The following is a 19416-nucleotide window of genomic DNA, read 5'->3' as shown; positions in this document are numbered from 1 at the left end:
AAATGAGATGTCAGGTGCTAAGTTACTGAGATTATCAGGCCTCCTTGAGGAGCTTCAGTCCCCACGAACAAGGGAGGTTGGGAGTCTGGGAAGGGACAGAAGCCCAGTGAAAAGGAAATGCTGTCCTCTTAATAAGAGCTTTTATATTTGTTATCTTTTTTTGTAGAGACCATGGCGAGCCCCGGGAAAGACAATTATCGAATGAAGAGCTATAAGAACAATGCCCTAAACCCTGAAGAAATGAGACGAAGAAGAGAAGAAGAGGGCATTCAGCTCCGGAAGCAAAAGCGGGAGCAACAAGTAGGTTAACCTGAGTGCTCAAACATGTGTTCAGGAAAACAGTTCAGCTCCCATGGTTGGTCTCCATCTTTCATTGTCACCTTCCCCTTAGGAAAAGAGCTTAGCTCTATGGGCAACTCATCTAGTTTCCTTTATTGTAAAGAAATGTTGGAAGCTTTGAAAAAAGAGAATCAATCCCTTATTCCTTTTCCATAATTTAGAACAACTTACGGGGGTCTGGTGGCTTAGCAGGCTTTAAATATCTGACTCTTGATTTCAGCTCAGGTCATGATTTTCGGGTTGTGAGATGGACAACCCCCCCCCCCCCCCCCGCCAAATCAGGTTCTGCATGGGCGTGAAGCCTGCTTAAAATTCTCTCTCTCCCTCTGCCCTCCCTCCCCAACTCGCATGCACACATGCTCTCTCTCGATTAAAAAAAAGAACAGTTTAGACATTATTTATGTCTTCAGTATAACATTCTAGTTCTCGCCCCTTGTTGCCTTCTCTCTTCCTCACCCTGATAGCCAGTATTAGGCCTGGCTCCTTAAAGAGTTCATCAGCCGTTCTGGCTGCCTTTCTTCTATGTCTTCAGTCCGTTCTTTGTAAGTCTCCCTAGGACTGGTCCTCTGTGTTCTGTAGTCAGTGTTCTGCCATGAACCACCACCGGACTAGTGCCTTGCCCAGGTCTAGATGCAGACAGCTAACCTGCTTTTGCCCACCCTCTTGCTTTACTATTATTCCTTTACTTCAAAGCCTTTTACACTCATCAACTTTATCTTTAAATGTTCTCTTAGGAGCACCTGTCTGCCTTAGTCAGTAGAACATGTGACTCTCAATCTCAGGGTCATGAATTCAAGCCCCACATTGGGCATATAGCTTAGTTTAAAAAAAAAAAAAAAGAAGTAGTAGTATTCTCTTAAATGCAAACGATTAGGTATAACATAGTAAATGTTATATATCTTGAATATCTTTCCATGTCAGTATATTAAGCTTGGCATTATCTCAACTATGCTAGCATTCCTTAACTAACTGCAATAATTTCACATGGACATTCTTTGTTTTCATTACAGTGAATAGTTTTACCACTATCTCTTTTCCTTTCAGCTTTTTAAACGGAGAAATGTGGAGCTGATTAATGAAGAAGCCGCCATGTTCGACAGTCTCCTCATGGACTCCTATGTGAGCTCTACTACTGGGGTAAGGCCATTGCATGTGCTTCAGGTAGGCCTGGGAAGTACCGGTGTCTGCAGAACAGAAATTGGGCAGTTCTGGTCATCTAGTGGCTTTGCCAACAACCGTGCGAAGTTCTTTCTTCCATGGTCCATTTTGTCACTGGTCAACATAAGGAATCAATAGGTTTGCATCTGTAGTGGAGACACCCGAGGAAACATTTAAGGGAAGCCATCATTTGGCTCAGAGGTTAGCAATTGTCCAAATGTCCCAACTTAAAGCAGCCATAGATTCAACAGCAAATAACCTTCTCCTGAACCTGCTGTTACGCCATCCTCCTTCCTTCAAGTCTTTAGAAAGCAGGATGCCAAACAGAAGTGTGTACTCATATTTAGCTCTGGTGTTGGTTTGCAAAGTCTTCAATCTGTCTTATGTTCTAGGAGAGTGTGATCACACGAGAGATGGTGGAGATGCTCTTTTCTGATGATTCTGACCTACAGTTAGCAACCACACAGAAATTCCGGAAACTTCTCTCCAAAGGTACAAAGCCTGGTCCTCCCCAGGGAGGCCCTATATGATTTAACCTCTTGTTTCCTCTCACTGACTTCATCTGCTACTCCCCTTCACTCATTCTACTCTAGCCATACTGCTTTGGTATTCCTTGGACAAGGCAGGCACATTCTTATCTATGCACTGGCTGTTCCCTCTGCCTGATACCCTCTGGTCGCTGATAACTGTGTGACAACTCCCCACTTCTATGAGTATATTCTAGGCTCTCAGTAAGCCTGCCCTGGTGCCCTACCTAAAATTGCAAGTCCCCTCCACTCTCAGCGTTTTTACTCTTCTTACCCTGCCCTTCTTCTTTATTTCTCATTACACTTACTAACATAATAGAATGTCTCTCCTCATTAGATACAAGCTCTGTGAGGCAGAGACTTTTGACTTCATTTGTTGTTGTAGCTTCAGTACCTAGAACTGTGTCTGTCACATAGTTTGTACTCAATAAAAATTTGATGTATGATAGGAGAAATACTTCTTGTCTTATATCAAGCAGTCCTCCCGGTGGGGGGGGCGGGGACTGCTCTTTTTAGTAAGAGAAATAGTTAGATTAGGGTTCCCCATCTCTTGGGCTTTCTTCTCTTTCTTAATTCCTAACTTCAGGAACTAAGTTTCCAGAAGCCAAAGGTGAGTATACTTAATTTAGGATTGGTTTTCTCTTTAGCGTGCCAACTGTATCACACATAGCAAACATGACCAATTATTGTGAAAACTACCTCACCAAAACGGAGTTTGTAAATGTCGATTAGGACAGTCGGGACTACCTAGGAAGGATGGTGGATTCACCCCAGTGAATACATTAGCCTAAACCTCTCCTGACTTTTCCTTCCTTTCTCCCTCTTCCAGAGCCTAGTCCACCAATAGATGAAGTTATCAACACTCCAGGAGTGGTGGATCGTTTTGTGGAGTTTCTGAAAAGGAATGAGAATTGCACATTACAGGTGAGGCCTGGTGTAGAAGAATACCAGATAAAAGCCCTTTTCTTAAGAAATTGTGTTTCTATAGACACATCTCTCAGGAAATAGACAAGTAATACAAAAAAGTATTTAAGAAATGCCTCAGAGGTCTTGGTCTCAAATAAGAGAGCCTAAATTTTGGGGCGCCTGGGTGGCTCAGTGGGTTAAAGCCTCTGCCTTCGGCTCAGGTCATGATCCCAGGGTCCTGGGATCGAGCCCCGCATCGGGCTCTCTGCTCCGCAGGGAGCCTGCTTCCTCCTCGCTCTCTGCCTGCCTCTCTGCCTGGTTGTGATTTCTCTCTGTCAAATAAATTAAAAAAAAAAAACAAAAAAAAACAAAACCTAAATTTCTTCCCTAAAACAGTTTCAATGGAAAGATACCAGAGGGGCATTTGGATGGTGCAGTTGATTAAGCTTCTGACTCTTGGGCTTCAGCTCAGGTTGTGATCTCAGGGTCGTGAGGTTGAGCCCCAGGTTGGGTTCTGTGCTCAGCATGGAGTTTGCTTAAAACACTCTCTCGCTGTCTCTGTGCCGCCCCACCCCGCCCCCGCCTCTGCTGTGTTCACTCACATGCTCTGGCTCACTCTCCAAATAAAATTAAATCTTAAAAAGGAGAAGAAAGAAAGAAAGATACTTTAATATGACAGCTTGATTATTCAGTAATAAATTAAAGGTTCTAGGGGTGCCTGGCTGGCTGAGTCAGTAGTATAATAGAGTGTGCAGCTCTTGATCTTGGGGTCACGAATTTGAACCCCACATTGGGCATAGAGTTTACTTAAAAGTACGTACAAAGGTTCTAGTCCACTTCTCTCTCTCTTTTTTTTTTTTTTTAAGATTTTATTTATTTATTTGACAGAGATCACAGGTAGGCAGAGAGAGAGAAGAAGGGAAACAGGCTCCGTGCTGAGCAGGGAGCCTGCTTCCTCCTCTCTCACGGCCTGCCTCTCTGCCTACTTGTAATCTTTGTCTGTCAAATAAATAAAATAAAATCTTTAAAAAAAATAAAGGGGCGCCTGGGTGGCTCAGTGGATTAAGCCGCTGCCTTCGGCTCAGGTCATGATCTCAGGGTCCTGGGATCAAGCCCCGCATCGGGCTCTCTGCTCCGCAGGGAGCCTGCTTCCTCCTCTCTCTCTGCCTGCTTCTCTGCCTACTTGTGATCTCTGCCTGTCAAATAAATAAATAAAATCTTTTTAAAAAATAAATAAATAAATAAATAAATAAAATGAAGATTTTATTTGTAAGTAATCACTACACCCAACGTGGGGCTTGAACTCAACAACTCTGAGATCAGGAATTACATGTTCCACTGACTGAGCCAGCCAGGTGCTCCCTGCTTTTTGTCACTTAAAGGGGAAGAGAAGCGGGTTCCTAGGTAACTCAGGTGGTCAAGGGTCCAACTCTTGGTCTCAGCTCAGGTCTTAATCTCAGGGTCGTGAGTTCAAGTCCCACATTGGGCTCCATGCTGGGCCTGGAACCTACTTACAGATAAAAATAAAGGGGAAGAGGAAAAGGCTTATGTTTTAATTTTTTAGTCAGGGGCAAGAGGCTTACTACTCTCAGCCAGCTGGTAGACATGGCTGCTCTGTCTGGAATGACCTCTCAGTCATGGTTTAATCTCACTTTCAGTTTGAAGCTGCCTGGGCTCTAACGAACATTGCCTCTGGAACCTCTCAGCAGACCAAAATTGTCATCGAAGCAGGGGCAGTCCCCATTTTCATAGAGCTGCTTAACTCGGACTTTGAGGATGTACAGGAACAGGTAATAAACACATTTAGCTTGGTTCTTGATGGCATTTATGTTTTCATAAAATACATATTGGATCTTTGTGATAAGAGTGTCTTTTGTTATTTATAACGGAACACACCTATTGAGATGATTGGATGGAGCCCCTAGGTAGCCTCAAGTTGAGGAAGGTGGTCATCAGAACCCCCAGCTCCTCTCGTCCCTCCACCGCAACCTCCCCAGAGAACTGGGTTGGAGAGCCCATTGATGCCATGCCCTAGAGAGGGCATGGAAGTTCCGTACCAGCCGACTGCTTACCCCATACCTTGCCTTATGCATCTCTTTCATTTAGCTCTTGCTGAGTTGTATCCATCACAGTAAGCTAGTAAATATAAGCAAAGTGTTTTCCCTGAGTTCTGTGAATAATTCTAGTGAATTATTAAACCTGAGGAGGGGATTATGTGAACTTTTGAATGTATAGCCAGTTGGTTAGAAGTATGATGGCACCTGGGAATTGCAGCTGGTGTCTAAGGTGGGGGCAGTCTTGTGGGCCTGAGCCCTTAACCTGTGGAATCTGTGCTAACTCTGAGAGTTCGTGTCAGAATTGAATTGCAGTGTTGGACACACAAATGGTGTTGGATAATTGATTGCTGGTGTTAAGAAAACTCCACACACTTGGCATCAGAGGTGGTGTTGGAAAAAAGACAGCACAGTATGCATTTTTCAATACCTACAGATGATAGAGATTAAGACACAACTTGCATTTCTTCCACTGGATTTTTACTGATTGTATATAAAGTGGAAAGTGGTGCCTGGGTTTTTTTGCTCCCTTACTACATACAGGGTAGATCCCAGGGCTGCAAGAATGCAACTCTCCAGTCACTTCCTTTTTTTCTAAGGAGTGAGCATAGAGTGGTCTTGGTTTGGCTTCTTTCGCAGCAGTACAGATGTCAGCCTGTCTTCCCCCACATATATATATCAGGAACTCTGAGAGGAAAGGCCCTCATAGAGCGAATGTTCAGTAAGGAGGTTAGCAAGGAGGGTATCGATACGGTTTTTGTCCAAATTACTGGTGGGTACTCACTCTGGTATAAAATATTGACAGAAGCCACTAGAGTCTGTGAGTGATGGTTCCATTATCCCCTTTTCAGGCAGTCTGGGCACTGGGAAACATAGCTGGAGACAGCTCCGTTTGCCGAGATTACGTCTTGAATTGTTCCATCCTTAATCCTTTGTTAACGTGAGTAATTACGATCGTCTGCACCTGGGGCATCTGCAAGGCAGCCATGTGACAGATCTTTCAGGGGCAGCTTACCTTAAGGTGTTGCGTCAGTGCAAAACTACTGAAAGTTTAAAAAAAAAAATACTAAAACTATATTGATTGCCAGAGTAAAAGATGGAGATATATTTTGAGAGTAAGAAGATTGTATCTGTGCCAAGGAGGATCTTCTGTTTGCTTACTTCATGGCACTATACATAATCATGTTGGTCATACCTGCCTCATTGTTGAGCCAGGAGAGAGAGGCAAGAGTAGCCCATCTGGAAGAATCCAAACTTCTCTATGGAAGACATTGATTTGCTATTTTATGCATAAGTACATTGGAGAGCTGTGTTGTGAACCACAGATTAAAGACCCCATGAAGGATTATAGGGATCCTTCACCAATTCCTCCTTCCCGTATGCTTCAAACAGAGCTTCATCTAGATTAAAATAGATGGATGAGTTGTACTTCGGAGACCATAATTTCATAGACTACCACTACAGCTCTTTCTGGGGTCCCTCAACAGAAAATCATTGCTTACCTCAGACTAGATCTTCCGCTTTCATTTCCAAAGAGAACAGTACTCCTTGTTTAGATCTCATGGCCGGAGTTAGGAGCACAGTATGTCCTACCTTAAAAGGCTTGAAGGCTTACTCAAATTCCAGCCCTTTGTATGTCCTTACTAGCTATGATCTTAACAAGCCACAGCTGGTCCTAATCCTCTTTGAAGATGTAGGTTGGCCTCCTGGCCCAAGCAAGCTCAGTGAACTTAGGTCTATGGGTAGAAAGACACGTGCGGCTGTTAGAGTCTTAGGGGTCTGATGGAGTTTGCTCCTGGGGTACTTAGGTGACAACCCTGGGCCAACGGCATCATTGCTCAGGATCTGTCTGTGCTTTACTGTTTCCTTCAGACTCCTCACCAAGTCCACACGATTGACAATGACACGGAATGCAGTCTGGGCCCTGTCAAACCTCTGCCGAGGAAAGAACCCACCCCCAGAGTTTGCAAAGGTGAGAGAGCTTCTTTTCAGTGCCTGAGTGAAAGCAGTTCCCTTCACGTGCAGGCATTCTGATATAGGAGTTTTCAAGTCTTTGAGGGACCCCTAGGATCTCAGTCCATGGGAAACTGAAAGAGGCAATTGTCAATGAAGTAGATGATCTTTTGTGTCTTGGACAGCAAAGTGAGAAAGGTAGTCCTGATGGTTTAAGGTAGCAGAAATCTCTAGGGCTTGGATCTCCTTGTAGAGGAGGAGACGGTGATGTTAGGGGTAGTGGTAGAGCTGCTGTAGCCCTGTCCCCTCACAAGTGCCTCTCACTCTGCTTCCAACAGGTCTCCCCTTGTTTGCCTGTGCTGTCTCGCCTACTCTTCAGCAGTGACTCAGACTTGCTGGCAGATGCTTGCTGGGCCCTTTCTTATCTGTCTGATGGCCCCAATGAAAAGATCCAGGCAGTCATAGACTCTGGAGTCTGCCGAAGATTGGTAGAGCTTCTAATGTGAGTGGGTAGAAATAGATTCCCTAAAGTTTTCCGTGCTCCAACTAAAGAGCTGCAGTAAGCAGTCTGCCACTCTGTGCAGAATCTGGAGCCGTGACAGTGCCGCTGGCCCTCTGCTGATCAGGTCTCCCTCCTCTGTAGGCACAATGACTACAAAGTGGCCTCTCCTGCCCTGAGAGCAGTGGGTAACATCGTCACCGGGGATGACATTCAAACCCAGGTAAGAAAGGAGCTGTTTAGGGACAAAAGCCCTAACCAAGTGTTTGGGTCCTGTTGGGGGACAGCATAGTCCAGGAGACAAAGCATGGGCTTGGGTGAAAAATTCCAGCTTTGCCACTTTCTGTATGATCAACTTGATTGCCTTAATTTCTTTTATAAGTTGGAAACAAATCATTGTCCATTGGGTGCTTTTGAAGGAAAACTAAATGGAAGAGACTAATTAACTGGGACACTGTAGGATAATTCTTAAGTTTTGGACTCATGGTCTCACAAGACACAAAGGTGTGGGAACCTTACCCCTACTTCCTATGCCCTTAGAACCCACAGACACTTCCTCATGTTAGTAACACCTCCAGTGAGGGCACAGTAAAAAGGTTTCTTCTGTTGAAATGCTAGAGATCAGAGTATTCTTTTGGTCATGAGTAGTTGGCATAATTCTGTGGGATTCTTGACAGATTTCTGACAGGTGAGTGATTTCACTCAAACCCACATTCCTTTCCTAGGTCATTGTGTGTATTTGTGCATATATGTGTGAATTTTCATAACATGTACTGCTTTTACCACTCAGTGTACACCTCAGTGGCATTCAGTCCACTCACGTTATTTGTCAACACCACCCATTCCCACAATGTTTCATCATCCCCTCACTCCCTTCTCTGTGCCTTTTAAATAATAACTCCCCATTTCCTCTTCCCTGGGCCTCAGTCCTGGTAGCCATCACAACACTTTTTTATCTTAGGAGTTGGTTACTCTAGGTCCCTCATATAAGTGGAGCTATATATAGTTGTCCTTCTGTGTCAGCAACACTTAGCCTAATGTCTTCAGGGTTCATTCATTCGTAGCATGTGGCATGCCTTCATTCCTTTTTATGGCTGAATAGCAGTCCATTATATGCATATATCACATTTTATTTATCCATTTGTCTTGTTGAAAGATATTTGGGGTTGTTTTCACCTTTTGGGTATTATGAATAAGGCTACATTGAACAGTGATGTATAAGTATCTGAGTCCCTGCTTTCAGTTCTTTTAGGTAAATACCCAGAAGTGGAATTACGGGATCATACACTGATTTTATGTTTAAGATTCTGAGGGCCTGCCTGCTGTTTTGCACAGTGGCTGCACTGTTTTATATCTCTACTCCCAACGTACTAGGTTCTGATTTCTCTAGATCCTTACCAACACTTGTATTGTCTGAGATTTTTGATAATAGCCATCCTAATGAGTGTGAAATGGTATCTTATTTTAGTTTGTTGGTTTTTTGTTTTGTTTGTTTTTTACGTAGGCGCCACACTCACTGTGAGGCTTGAACTCACAACCCTGAGATCAAGAGTTGGATGTTAGACCAACTGAGCCAGCCAAGTGCCCCCTTATTGCAGTTTTGATTTGCATTTCCCTGATGATTAGCGATGTTTGGCGTCTTTTCATATGCTCATTGGCCATCTGCGTTTCTTTGCAGAAATGTCTGGTCAAGCCCTTTCAACATTTATTTAATTAGGTTCCTCGGGCTTTTTTGTTGTTAGTTGTAAGAGGTCTTTATTCTGGATATTAATTCATATCAGATAATGGTTTGCATACATTTTCTCCCATTCTGTGGTTTGCCTGTTCTCTCTGTTGATGATGTCTTCTGGTGCACAGAAGTTTTTAATTTGGATTAAGTCCTGTTTACCTGATTTTTCTTTTGTTGCCTATGCTTTTGGTGTTCTAGGTCATTCTTAACTGTTCAGCCCTCCCTTGCCTCCTCCACTTGCTGAGCAGCCCCAAGGAGTCAATCCGGAAGGAAGCTTGCTGGACCATTTCAAATATCACTGCTGGCAACAGGGCTCAAATACAGGTGAAACAAGTAGAAGGGAAGGGGGTGGGGCAGAAGCAGGTGGGAAGGCAAGGGAACACGAGAGGTTGTGGGATATTTGGATCTAGAAGAAACAGTTTGTTTCCCTTTAGAAATTGGGGTCTGTGTGCTGTTGAAGATTCTTTATAAGGAGCCAGGTTCCTCTGTAGCCTCTTGCTTCTATGGGAAGAACAAAGGACCCCCAGGAAGAGAGATGTCTGAATCTTAGCTAATTTTGTAGGCTAGATTTGCTTAATCATCTTAAAGTGACTTTCTCTGTGTGTGTCTTTCCCCCCGCCCCCCCCATCCTCTCTCAGGCTGTCATAGATGCAAATATCTTCCCCGTGTTGATCGAAATCCTTCAGAAAGCAGAGTTCCGTACAAGGAAAGAGGCAGCCTGGGCCATCACCAATGCCACATCAGGAGGAACCCCTGAGCAGATCAGGTATCCATTCGTTTTTCATTGTCTTGAGTGATATGTGTACTCTTATCCTTGGTTCATGGTCTACAAAAACCACTAAACTGCTTTTCCTGGGATAGGTCTATACCCGTCCAACAGCACCAGGTTTAAGTGATAAGCTGCTAGATTGGCTTTGGAATCTGGAATAGATTCCTCTAAAGCGTGTACTTCTTTCCTTCCTAGAGAATAGAAACCTAGGACACAGACATCCATCTCTCCTCTACTTTCTACCTTCCAGAGAATTTAAATCTATATAATTCTCAATTATCCATACAAATGAAGGAGGAACCATGCTGTGATTCATTCATAACAACTTTTTGGGAAATGATTTTGGAGAGGGGTGACACTCGAGAGAAGCAAATAGAAAGCCATTGTGTGTATGTGTGTCTGGTCTTTGATTTTGGTTTCCATCATCAACATGAGTAGGAGTGATGGGAGCTAGACAAGTGTTTTCCCTCAGCTTGTGGCCCAGGAAGAGGAGTAAGAATATATTTAGCATATTTAAACCCTTGGGAGAAAAGGGATAATCTTGAGTTAAGCTTTGAAGGATTCAGGATTGTAAAAGCCCTTTGGACAGGTGAAAACATGAGTAAAGGTGCAAGAATCAGAAACCTGGAGATGTTTACTTTATGTCCTTGGAAGGGAATGATGGGAGGTGATGCTAAAAAGGAGGGTAGGAACGTAATTGTAGAGGGCCTGTTTTGTCAGGCCTGTAGAGCTTGGACCAAACATTTTAAACAGGGAAGTAATGTGTTCAGTATGGTAACATTACAGCAAGGGGACAGTTGAGACAGGGAGGAGCAGTCTATGGCAACCTTCCCCATGGAAATGACTAGACACAGAGCATTGGAAGAGTGGAGAGACTGAGATGAAGAAGTGATTATGAAGGCTCAGCAAGGGAGGTTGCCGAGAGTGTTGCCATGTGTGAAGGAGACCCACAGGCCCTACAGCACCTGCCTAGTACCTGTCTTGCCCTGCATTAATTTAGAACTTCCTGGTCTCTGCCCCTAGGTACCTGGTCTCACTGGGTTGCATCAAACCCCTGTGCGACTTGCTGACTGTGATGGATTCAAAGATTGTGCAGGTGGCCCTCAATGGGTTAGAGAACATCCTTCGGCTTGGAGAGCAAGAGGGCAAGCGCAGTGGCTCAGGGGTCAACCCATACTGTGGCCTCATCGAGGAAGCCTATGGTATGTGTCCTGTCTCCAGCCTCACCTCTGCCTTAACTAGAGAGGTTCCAGGTCAGGACTCAGGGACTGTGGGCCCCCAAAGTAGTCTACATGTAAAGCTGTGGGATTTGGGGGGGTCATCATTGAACAAGGTTTTATCCCATCATTTCCTTCTCCCTCTGAGGGGCAATAGATCCCTTCTCTTTTGATAAATAAGCATGACACAGATGCAGAAATAGAGCTCCAGAACTGATGAGAGGAACAGGCACTAGAAGGTATGTTTTCAGCTCACATTCTAGCAAGTTCCAGTAAAAGTGCTCATCACTCATCTCTGAGAGCTTCAGAGAAGTTAAATATTTGCCCAGGCCACACAGGTAGTTAAAGCAGAATCAGGACTAGAGCTTCTGATTTAGAACTGACATATTGGTCTTTTTCCTTTGGGGCTATGTAGTTTTGGTACAGAGTCTTGGCTCTTTTTTCTTGTCAAAGACAGATCTGATCATATTACTTACATTGATAAACACTAACGTACCTCAGGGAAGGGAAAACATAAATGATTCATGGCCCCATAGAAGAGCAATCACAGTTTACTCTTGTCCCTCCTTCCTTCTTGCCACCATAGGCTTGGATAAAATTGAGTTTCTCCAGAGCCATGAGAACCAGGAAATCTACCAGAAGGCCTTCGACCTCATTGAGCACTACTTTGGTGTAGAAGATGATGATAGCAGCCTGGCTCCCCAGGTGGATGAGACACAACAGCAGTTCATCTTCCAACAGCCTGAGGCCCCTATGGAGGGCTTCCAGCTATAATGTCTGCCTCCGGGGAGGGGAGGGGATGGGAAGCACCACCAACCAGCGGAAAAGCAGCCCTCTGGTGGGCGGGAAACCAGCCCCCCCATCATCAGCCACCACACACCTCTGCTGCCCTGGAAACTGTGCTCTTGACCTGCTCCGCCCCCTTCCCTGGAGGGAGCACCCTCTGGACAGACAGAACCATCTGAGGCTCACATTTGGGTTTTGTGACAAGAAGGGGATGTGTTGGGTTTTTCTTCCTTACACTATATTTTGGCTGCACATATGTCTTTAACCCAGGAGCCCAGGGGTAGACAAAGGAGGACTGAGGTAATCAATTTTGCACCTTTTAATTTTTTTTTTTTTTCTTTAGTGGTGACTTCCTTCCCTTTTATCTTCCTTCATCCTTCCCATTTCTCTGCCCTGATCTGTGTAACTCTTATCTTGGGTACTTGAGCAGATGGAATATTCCAGAGGTGGGGGGTGGGAGGGGAGGGGAGAAATTCAAAACAAAGTGTTCTTGCTCTGACAGAATATTAATCTTGTATGCTTGGATTGAGTTATTTAATTTTTTTTTTCTTTTGCACATTTTTCTTGTATTAAGATTGCTCTTTCCAAGAGCCATGAGTTCCTGGTTTTAGGAATCCCAGCTGCCATGGTCTGGGACTGGAGGCTGAGGGGGAGGTCACTATGAGAAAAAGGTTCCTTCCTCCCTCTAACCCCTTCCCAGACTCTTTAGTTTGGGAGAACTCCTTCCCTCCAGGGGCAAGTACACCAGTGGGAGTGGAGGGGAGGAGCACAGGCCTTCAGATGGGGCTTCCCATATGTCGCTACTGATCCCATGTTTCCTATCCACCTTCCAATGGTGCGACCCAACTTCATTTGTTTACTTGAAAATTCCCCTCGGAGTTGAATGAACCTCTGAGGTAGCTGTATTTTCTCCTAAGCACGAGACGGGAGGCGGTGGTCCTTCCTCTCTCCTAAGGAGAAAGTCCTTGCTCTGGTGACCCATAAGTTGCAGAGGAGGTGGAGTGAGAGTGTCATGTATTGGGATAGCCAGGGATCCCTGCCTTTGGCCTTTCTTCTTCCTCTTCTTCCATAGTTGGATCATGTATATTTTACTTCCAAAGGAATGTCAAAAAGTTCTGTATTTTTTTATATTCTATATATTAGGTAGGTCAATCTTAATTGGTCTCAAGAGGAAGAACTGTCTGTAATTTCTATAAGTAGGATACTGTGAGGAAGACCAAAAAGAGAGGGGGAAGCCGCTTAGCTCAGGGAGCCTGAGCTTGGTCCTTTTCCTCTCTGTTTAGGTTCTGGGCCACCACCTGGGACCAACCCTTAGCTCTGGAACCTTTATATAGCAGGTCAGCCTGGTCTGATAGTCCCAGTACCTGAAGGGAGCAAGGATGGCCCCGGGGCCCGGAGAAGTCTACCACTCTAGTCCTTATTGCTAAGCATCCTGCTTATATCAGGAAACCCAGAAAGCAGTCTGCCTTCTCAGATTCAGATTCATGTAAGGTATCACACACGGCTGCCTCTCCAGTGGTCACAGAAACTTAGCAGCCTCGGGACTTCTGTGAGAGTTATTGGTATCTTTCCTGTTTGGGATCCTTGGACCTGGTTTGGGTTTTTCCCATCCTTGTGACAGTTAGAATCCTAATGCCTTTTCTCTTTGAGTAAAGCTAGTATGATGCCTCAGTGGCTTGCCTCCACTTCGGTGGATTACATGAGAGTAAAGCCCAGTTGTTGGGGAGAGGAGTGGAGAAAGTTGCTGGCTAAGTGTAGACCAACTGTGGAGCTGTGGGCACAGTCTGCCCTGCCCCTGCTTCCCCACCGTGGTCAGTCCCGTGCCTGCGCTGAACTGTAGTTGCCCTTCCCCAGAGACAGTGCCACTCTTTCTCCCATTCCTGCACAACCCTTCTGGCTCAGGTTAAATCCCTACCCCTCTGCTTACAGATCTAAAGTTCAGGTGCTCACTATCGGCCATTGGTCTTGAATTTGCCCTCTCCTAGTGTTGAGATCCAACTCCAGAACCATTTGCTGAGGAAGGTGGTGTGGGGCTTGCAGTTATCCCTGAAAAGTCACACCAGTGCTGTGCCACCTTAGTACCTTAGTACATCAGACCTTAGTATCCTGACCTTAGTACGTCAGATGCTGTTGTTCAGCTTAGGAATGACAAATACTGGCTCACAAGGAGGCAAGGGGCGGGACCTCTGTCACTTGGCCCACTGACTCCATTAAAAAATTCCCCCCTGCAGTTCAAAGAAAAGCCACCTGCCCCTACCCCCTTGTCCTTATCCCAAGGGCAAAGCACTTTAGTAGGACCTATTTTGTACATCTCAAGCAATAGTTGAGTCCCTGTCATTGGGGCCAGATTTTTATTGTGAGACATACATACCCTGCTTTTCACAGCTACTCCTCTAAAATCTTGCACTTCAGATCGGGGGCCTATACCAGATGGAAGACTCTTTTTTGATCGCCTGGCTGCTGCTTAGAGCCAGTTTTCTCCAAGGACTTGCAAGGCTTAAGTTTCCCAGGGTGCAGCATGAGGACAGATTTCTCATAAAGTGGCCTCTAGGAGCTTTCCTTCGTTGACGTCTTCCTCAGACTATATTTTCCCACTATTTCCTTCGACCCCTCTTTCAGTCCACAGGTGAGGTTCTTCCAGCCCCCAGGCGCAATAACATTACCTTCAGTGTCTCCTCCTCCTCTCCTTTGGTTCTCTTGGAAACCAAAACATTATTTCTGAGGCCCAACCTTGACAGCCAGTCTTCATGGGCAGCCCCCATGTGGGCGTCAGACCCTGGCCCCAGTGAGGTCAAAGTCTGCTTTCCGGTAGATTTCTGAATGGGTGTTGTAGGGATGAAGGGGCTCCGCAGCCTCTTGTAGGGAATAGCTTGAAAAGACATGTTATTGGAATCTTCACATGCTGGCACATGGCTGCTATATCCATTTTAAGATCTCTGCTGGAGCTGGAGGTATCTAGGTGTGGATTCGAGGATAAGGAGCCTTTTTCTTAGCTGAAGTGTTCAAGGACTGTTGGAACGGTACCAGCCATTCTTTATTGCCAGCCCCTCTGATTATCCCACCCCCAACATCTTCTCTAGTACTAATAAAGTCTCTGATGTTAAAAGTCTGTGTTCAATTCTGAGCTGTTCCCAGGTGACTGTGTGGCCTTGGCGTTGGCTGCCGCCTTCTGATGAAACCTCACAGGTTACACTTTCAGCTGGCCGGCCTGGTTACTTGGGGCAGTGCGGACAAATGACCTTTCTGAGGAGCAGGCACTGATGACCTCAGCTTTCAGGGACCCTTGCTCTTACCCCCCCTTACCTAGACCCCGTAGATCTACTCTTCTACTCTTTGCCCTGGAAGCCGCTTTCCAAGAGCCCTGTTTTTTAGAGCTAAACTGCACAGATCATAGCTGCTACTGTACTTGGTCAAGGACTAGTGAAAGAAAGCTCTCAGGCACACTTTTCTATTTCTCTCAAGTCACACTAGTTTAAAATGAAAACCATCTGGCAGAAAGAACTAGATTTCCATGTTCTCACGTCTACCTGTTTCCCTCTATGCCCTAGAGCTACTTGTTTCTAGCAAACTAAAAGGGAAGGAGATGAATGCCTAATAGTGCTTCCCTCTTCTCCCTGCGACTCACTCAGCTTGGTTTCCTCATCTGGGATTCTTCAGCAGATTCGTCTGTGAACTCAGATTCTGGATTTTCAGTTAAAGGCGGGAGCCATAGGGAGGACGGGCAGGCTAGAGGCCTCCCTGGCAGGCTGGGGAAAGGTGTGAGGCTCGGTGCACTGAACCATAGGAAGTACTCATTACCAGTAGCAACATCTTCTAGGTAGGACTTTCCTAGAAATTGCTAGAGAAGTCCTAGAAACTGTCCTAGAAATAAGTAAGTGTGAGACTGCAAAATTGCTGAGTAGGTTTCTTCCACAGCCGTTTAGGATTGCACATTCTAGACCAATCTTGTCCAGTATTTTTTCTGTGTCCTAACTTTTGAAGACTTTTGTTAAGCCAACCAGTTGAGAATTTGGCCCTGAGGGGATCCATGTAGTAGGCACTAGCTGCTCTTTGGCCAAGGCCTTTGTAAATGATTCAGTCATCCCACTGTCTACCCCCTAGCCCCATCCCCACTTTAAGACCATGACAAGGGAAGAATTTGAAGTCAATTCCAATCAAGTCTGTGAATTAAAGCTGTTATTTTCCTCTGAGAGAGCATTTTGTCCCAGACCTGTGGTATGTGCAGAACCAAAACTGGGTGTGGGAGGCAACATTAAATTTTGGGCCCAGAACACCCAGGAAAAAGGTTTCTGTGTGTGTCCTATAGGTCTCCAGTGGGTTTGGGCCTACCTCGCTATTTCTTGGCCAGCCTGACTGCTGATGTCCTTGTTGGCACATACCTAAACCCCTTTCCTAACACTAGCCCTGCTCCCCTGTGTAAGTTAGATTTTCAGCTCCTGGTTTGGGGAGAGAGAACTCTGCCATGCCCTGGGGCCTGTGAAGGAAGTCAAAGCTCAGATCCTGAAACTGGCTGGGAACCTCTTGACTTAGGTTGTCATTCAAGAGCCCCACCTCTACCAGAACCCTCAGACCCTAGAGTCAGGTATTGTCTCCTATAGCCAGCTTCCACGGGATCTGCCTTTGACTGATGACTAAAGAAGCTAAGGAGGGGTGAGAGGTGGGTATGAGGTCCCAGCCACCGAGGTCAGACTGGATGCCCTTCAAAAACAGCTTGGGTTCCCAGCTAAAGACCCTAGGAAGGTGAATCGAAACTTTTTCCCCATTGGTTTATTCTTTCCAAGTCCATTTGCTTTTAGTTTTCTAAGAACTACAAACTCTGGGTATTTTCCATGTTCTCAGGGCCCCTGGGTAGACAGACAAAGCTTGATGATTTCAGAGCAGACATAGGCCAAGAAACCGTGGCATTGAGTGTGCTGAGTCCAGACAAATGATATTTATATACACATCCAAATTTGAAGAGAAAATGTATTTCTTTAGGTTTCAAACACTGTACTAGATATAAAGCAAAAATAAAAAACCTGTTGCAAAGTTCTAAATCGTCTTCTTTTCAAATCATCCTAACTGGATTTTTTGGAAGCAAATGAGGTAAGAGTGTTTAAACGTGTGGCCTAACAATGGAATTAGGATTGCAGCAGCCTGCTCCTGCTTTTAAAGAATTTTTTAACATTTTATTTACTCATTTAAGAGAGAGAGTGTGCAAATAAGCTGGGGGGAGGGACAGAAGCAGACTCCCTAATGAGCAGAGAGCTCAACACCTGGCGGCTCCCAAGACCTTGAGATCATGACCTGAGTCAAACACAGATGCTTAACCAGCTAAGCCATCCAGGCAGTCCAAGAATTTCTTTTAAGTAGGCTCAAATTCACAATCCTAAGATCAAGACCTGAGCTGAGCTCAAGAGTTGGACGCTTAGCTAACTGAGCCTCTCGGGCACCCCAAGAATTTTTTTTACTCTGCTTTATTGAAATATAATTGAGATACAGTAAATGGCATATTTAAAATGTACAATTTCATAAGTTTTGACATATCCACCCATGAAACCATCACTACAGTCAAGATAGTGAACATACCCATCACTTCCAGAAATTTTTACGTACCCCTGTGGAGTCCCTCCTTCCCTCCAAACCCCCAGCATCCACTGATACATGTTCTGTTACATTGTTTAGTTTGCATTTTCTAGAGTATCTGCAGGATTTTGACATTTTATCAGTTTCAGTTACAGCCCTTTCAGCCACTGGGGTCATACAAAACTACTCTGTTTAGGTCAATTCCTAAATTAAGAGATTACAAACAATCAGCCAAAAGGTGGTTCAACCTAAAAGGAAGATTTGGGCTGACAGAGTATTAATTCATTGCCAACATTTTTAAAAAGATCTAACTTGAAAAATTTCTGGCACTACTGGACCTAAGTTTCTGCTTCAAAACAATCTGCAAGAGCTCTATTTTACCACAATCCCCACCCTTCCCAATGATGTCCCCAACTGACTAGAAAATGTTAATATTGTTGCGATTTTCTTTTACAGTAGAGGAGAAAATAACCTTTAACCCATGTTTCTCAAATTTTCTTACTGCTTGCCTGCCTATTCATAACCCAACCAGCCCCTGTAGGCCACTGGTGATCCTTCTAGCTATACCATTCCATCCCCTTAACTCACACAGGCCTTGTTCTTACTATCTTCTTTATCTCTGCCTAGAACACCCTCTTACAATGGGAAGCCATCAAGGCCTGATTTATATGTTACCTCAAGAGATTTCCAGGGGCGCCTGGGTGGCTCAGTGGGTTAAAGCCTCTGCCTTCGGCTCAGGTCATGATCCCAGAGTCCTGGGATCAAGCCTCGCATCAGGCTCTCTGCTCAGCAGGGAGCCTGCTTCCCTCTCTCTCTGCCTGCCTCTCTGACCACTTGTGATCTCTGTCTGTCAAATAAATAAATAAAATCTTAAAAAAAAAAAAGAGATTTCCAACATGCTTTTCTGGAAATAATCAGGGCCTTAGTTCAGAGACACCTGGATTCCAAACATTTCCAGCTTGAGTCCCATCTTTGTACTCTTCTACCAGATTTTCAAGGTTACCTGGTAAACAGACTAAGGGTTGGGGAAGAGCACTATCCTTAAGTCTAACTGGGGAAGATACTGATCATCCTTAGGAGCCTCGAAAAAGTGCTCAATTTGCACGATTGCATTCACTGCCCCGGACTGATGCTAGGCTTTATAACTACAATTTAGCCAATAGTTCTTGTAATGTTCATTGACTTGTAAGCAAATGATTTCAACATCTCATTACTTAATGCAGTTGCAGAGCTCTATCCAGACCTAGGGAGCTGGGACAGACTGCTGAGCACTAGGACAGCTCTGAAGTGACCTTTGTGCTGGACCTCGAAATACTGTTTTTGGTAGGGCATTTTGGGAGCTGGAATAGCACTTGTAAAAGACTGGGAAATCTTGAAAATAATAAAAGTATAGTGGGAACAAAAAAGAGGGCATGGGCAGGATTGGCTGGAAACAAGCCAAACCATTTACACATTAAATTTCAGGCACGTGGGTTGTTGGCTATTATTCCATTATCCGTAGGGAGCTGAATAAAGAACTGTGATACCACATTTGGAGAGAGTTTGGGTTTTCCCCCTGTGGCCCCAGTACAACTTGGAATTTGACTGTAGAGGGTGGGTCAGTCAGAGAAAAAGCTCAGGAATCTGCTGAGGCCAAACTTCTTGCAGAGCCCCCTCCGCCCCTTCCAAAGAGGGACTCTGGGTGGTAAATAATTTAGCCAAATTACCATTTCTTCTGGGTACGAGGCACGGTAGTCCAGGAGTTAAAATGGGTACTGTGCCAGACTTCCTGGTTTTGAATCCCTGCTCATATCACTCAATAGTGATGGGATAAGTAACTTTTGACTTAACTGTCCTCAGATGCAAATGAGAATGACAAATAGTACTAATCTTAATAAGTAGTTACGAGGGTTAAGCTAGTAGATGGGAAAGCCC

The 19416-nt window shown here is 44.9% G+C and overlaps 1 protein-coding gene across 2 annotated transcripts in view; it reads left to right on the top strand.

The window, feature by feature from the left end:
* KPNA6 (karyopherin subunit alpha 6) overlaps window positions 1-16974 on the top strand; it is a 58136-nt gene extending 41162 nt beyond the window's left edge. For both annotated transcript variants that reach the window (XM_046000282.1, XM_046000289.1), the window contains exons 2-14: window positions 167-300; window positions 1384-1476; window positions 1890-1989; window positions 2854-2948; window positions 4589-4720; window positions 5836-5924; window positions 6857-6956; window positions 7276-7439; window positions 7581-7659; window positions 9364-9489; window positions 9804-9931; window positions 10958-11136; window positions 11738-16974. In XM_046000282.1, the coding sequence (XP_045856238.1) occupies window positions 167-300; window positions 1384-1476; window positions 1890-1989; window positions 2854-2948; window positions 4589-4720; window positions 5836-5924; window positions 6857-6956; window positions 7276-7439; window positions 7581-7659; window positions 9364-9489; window positions 9804-9931; window positions 10958-11136; window positions 11738-11925 (1607 nt within the window). In that variant the 3' untranslated portion in view covers window positions 11926-16974. The remainder of the gene's footprint in view (window positions 1-166; window positions 301-1383; window positions 1477-1889; window positions 1990-2853; window positions 2949-4588; window positions 4721-5835; window positions 5925-6856; window positions 6957-7275; window positions 7440-7580; window positions 7660-9363; window positions 9490-9803; window positions 9932-10957; window positions 11137-11737) is intronic.
* The last annotated feature ends 2442 nt before the right edge of the window (window positions 16975-19416 follow it).

Source organism: Meles meles, chromosome 1 (assembly GCF_922984935.1).
Source record: "Meles meles chromosome 1, mMelMel3.1 paternal haplotype, whole genome shotgun sequence".
NCBI classification, from domain to species: domain Eukaryota; kingdom Metazoa; phylum Chordata; class Mammalia; order Carnivora; family Mustelidae; genus Meles; species Meles meles.
The sequence above is the reverse complement of the archived record's forward strand: the minus strand, read 5'-3'. Positions and strand labels throughout refer to the sequence as shown.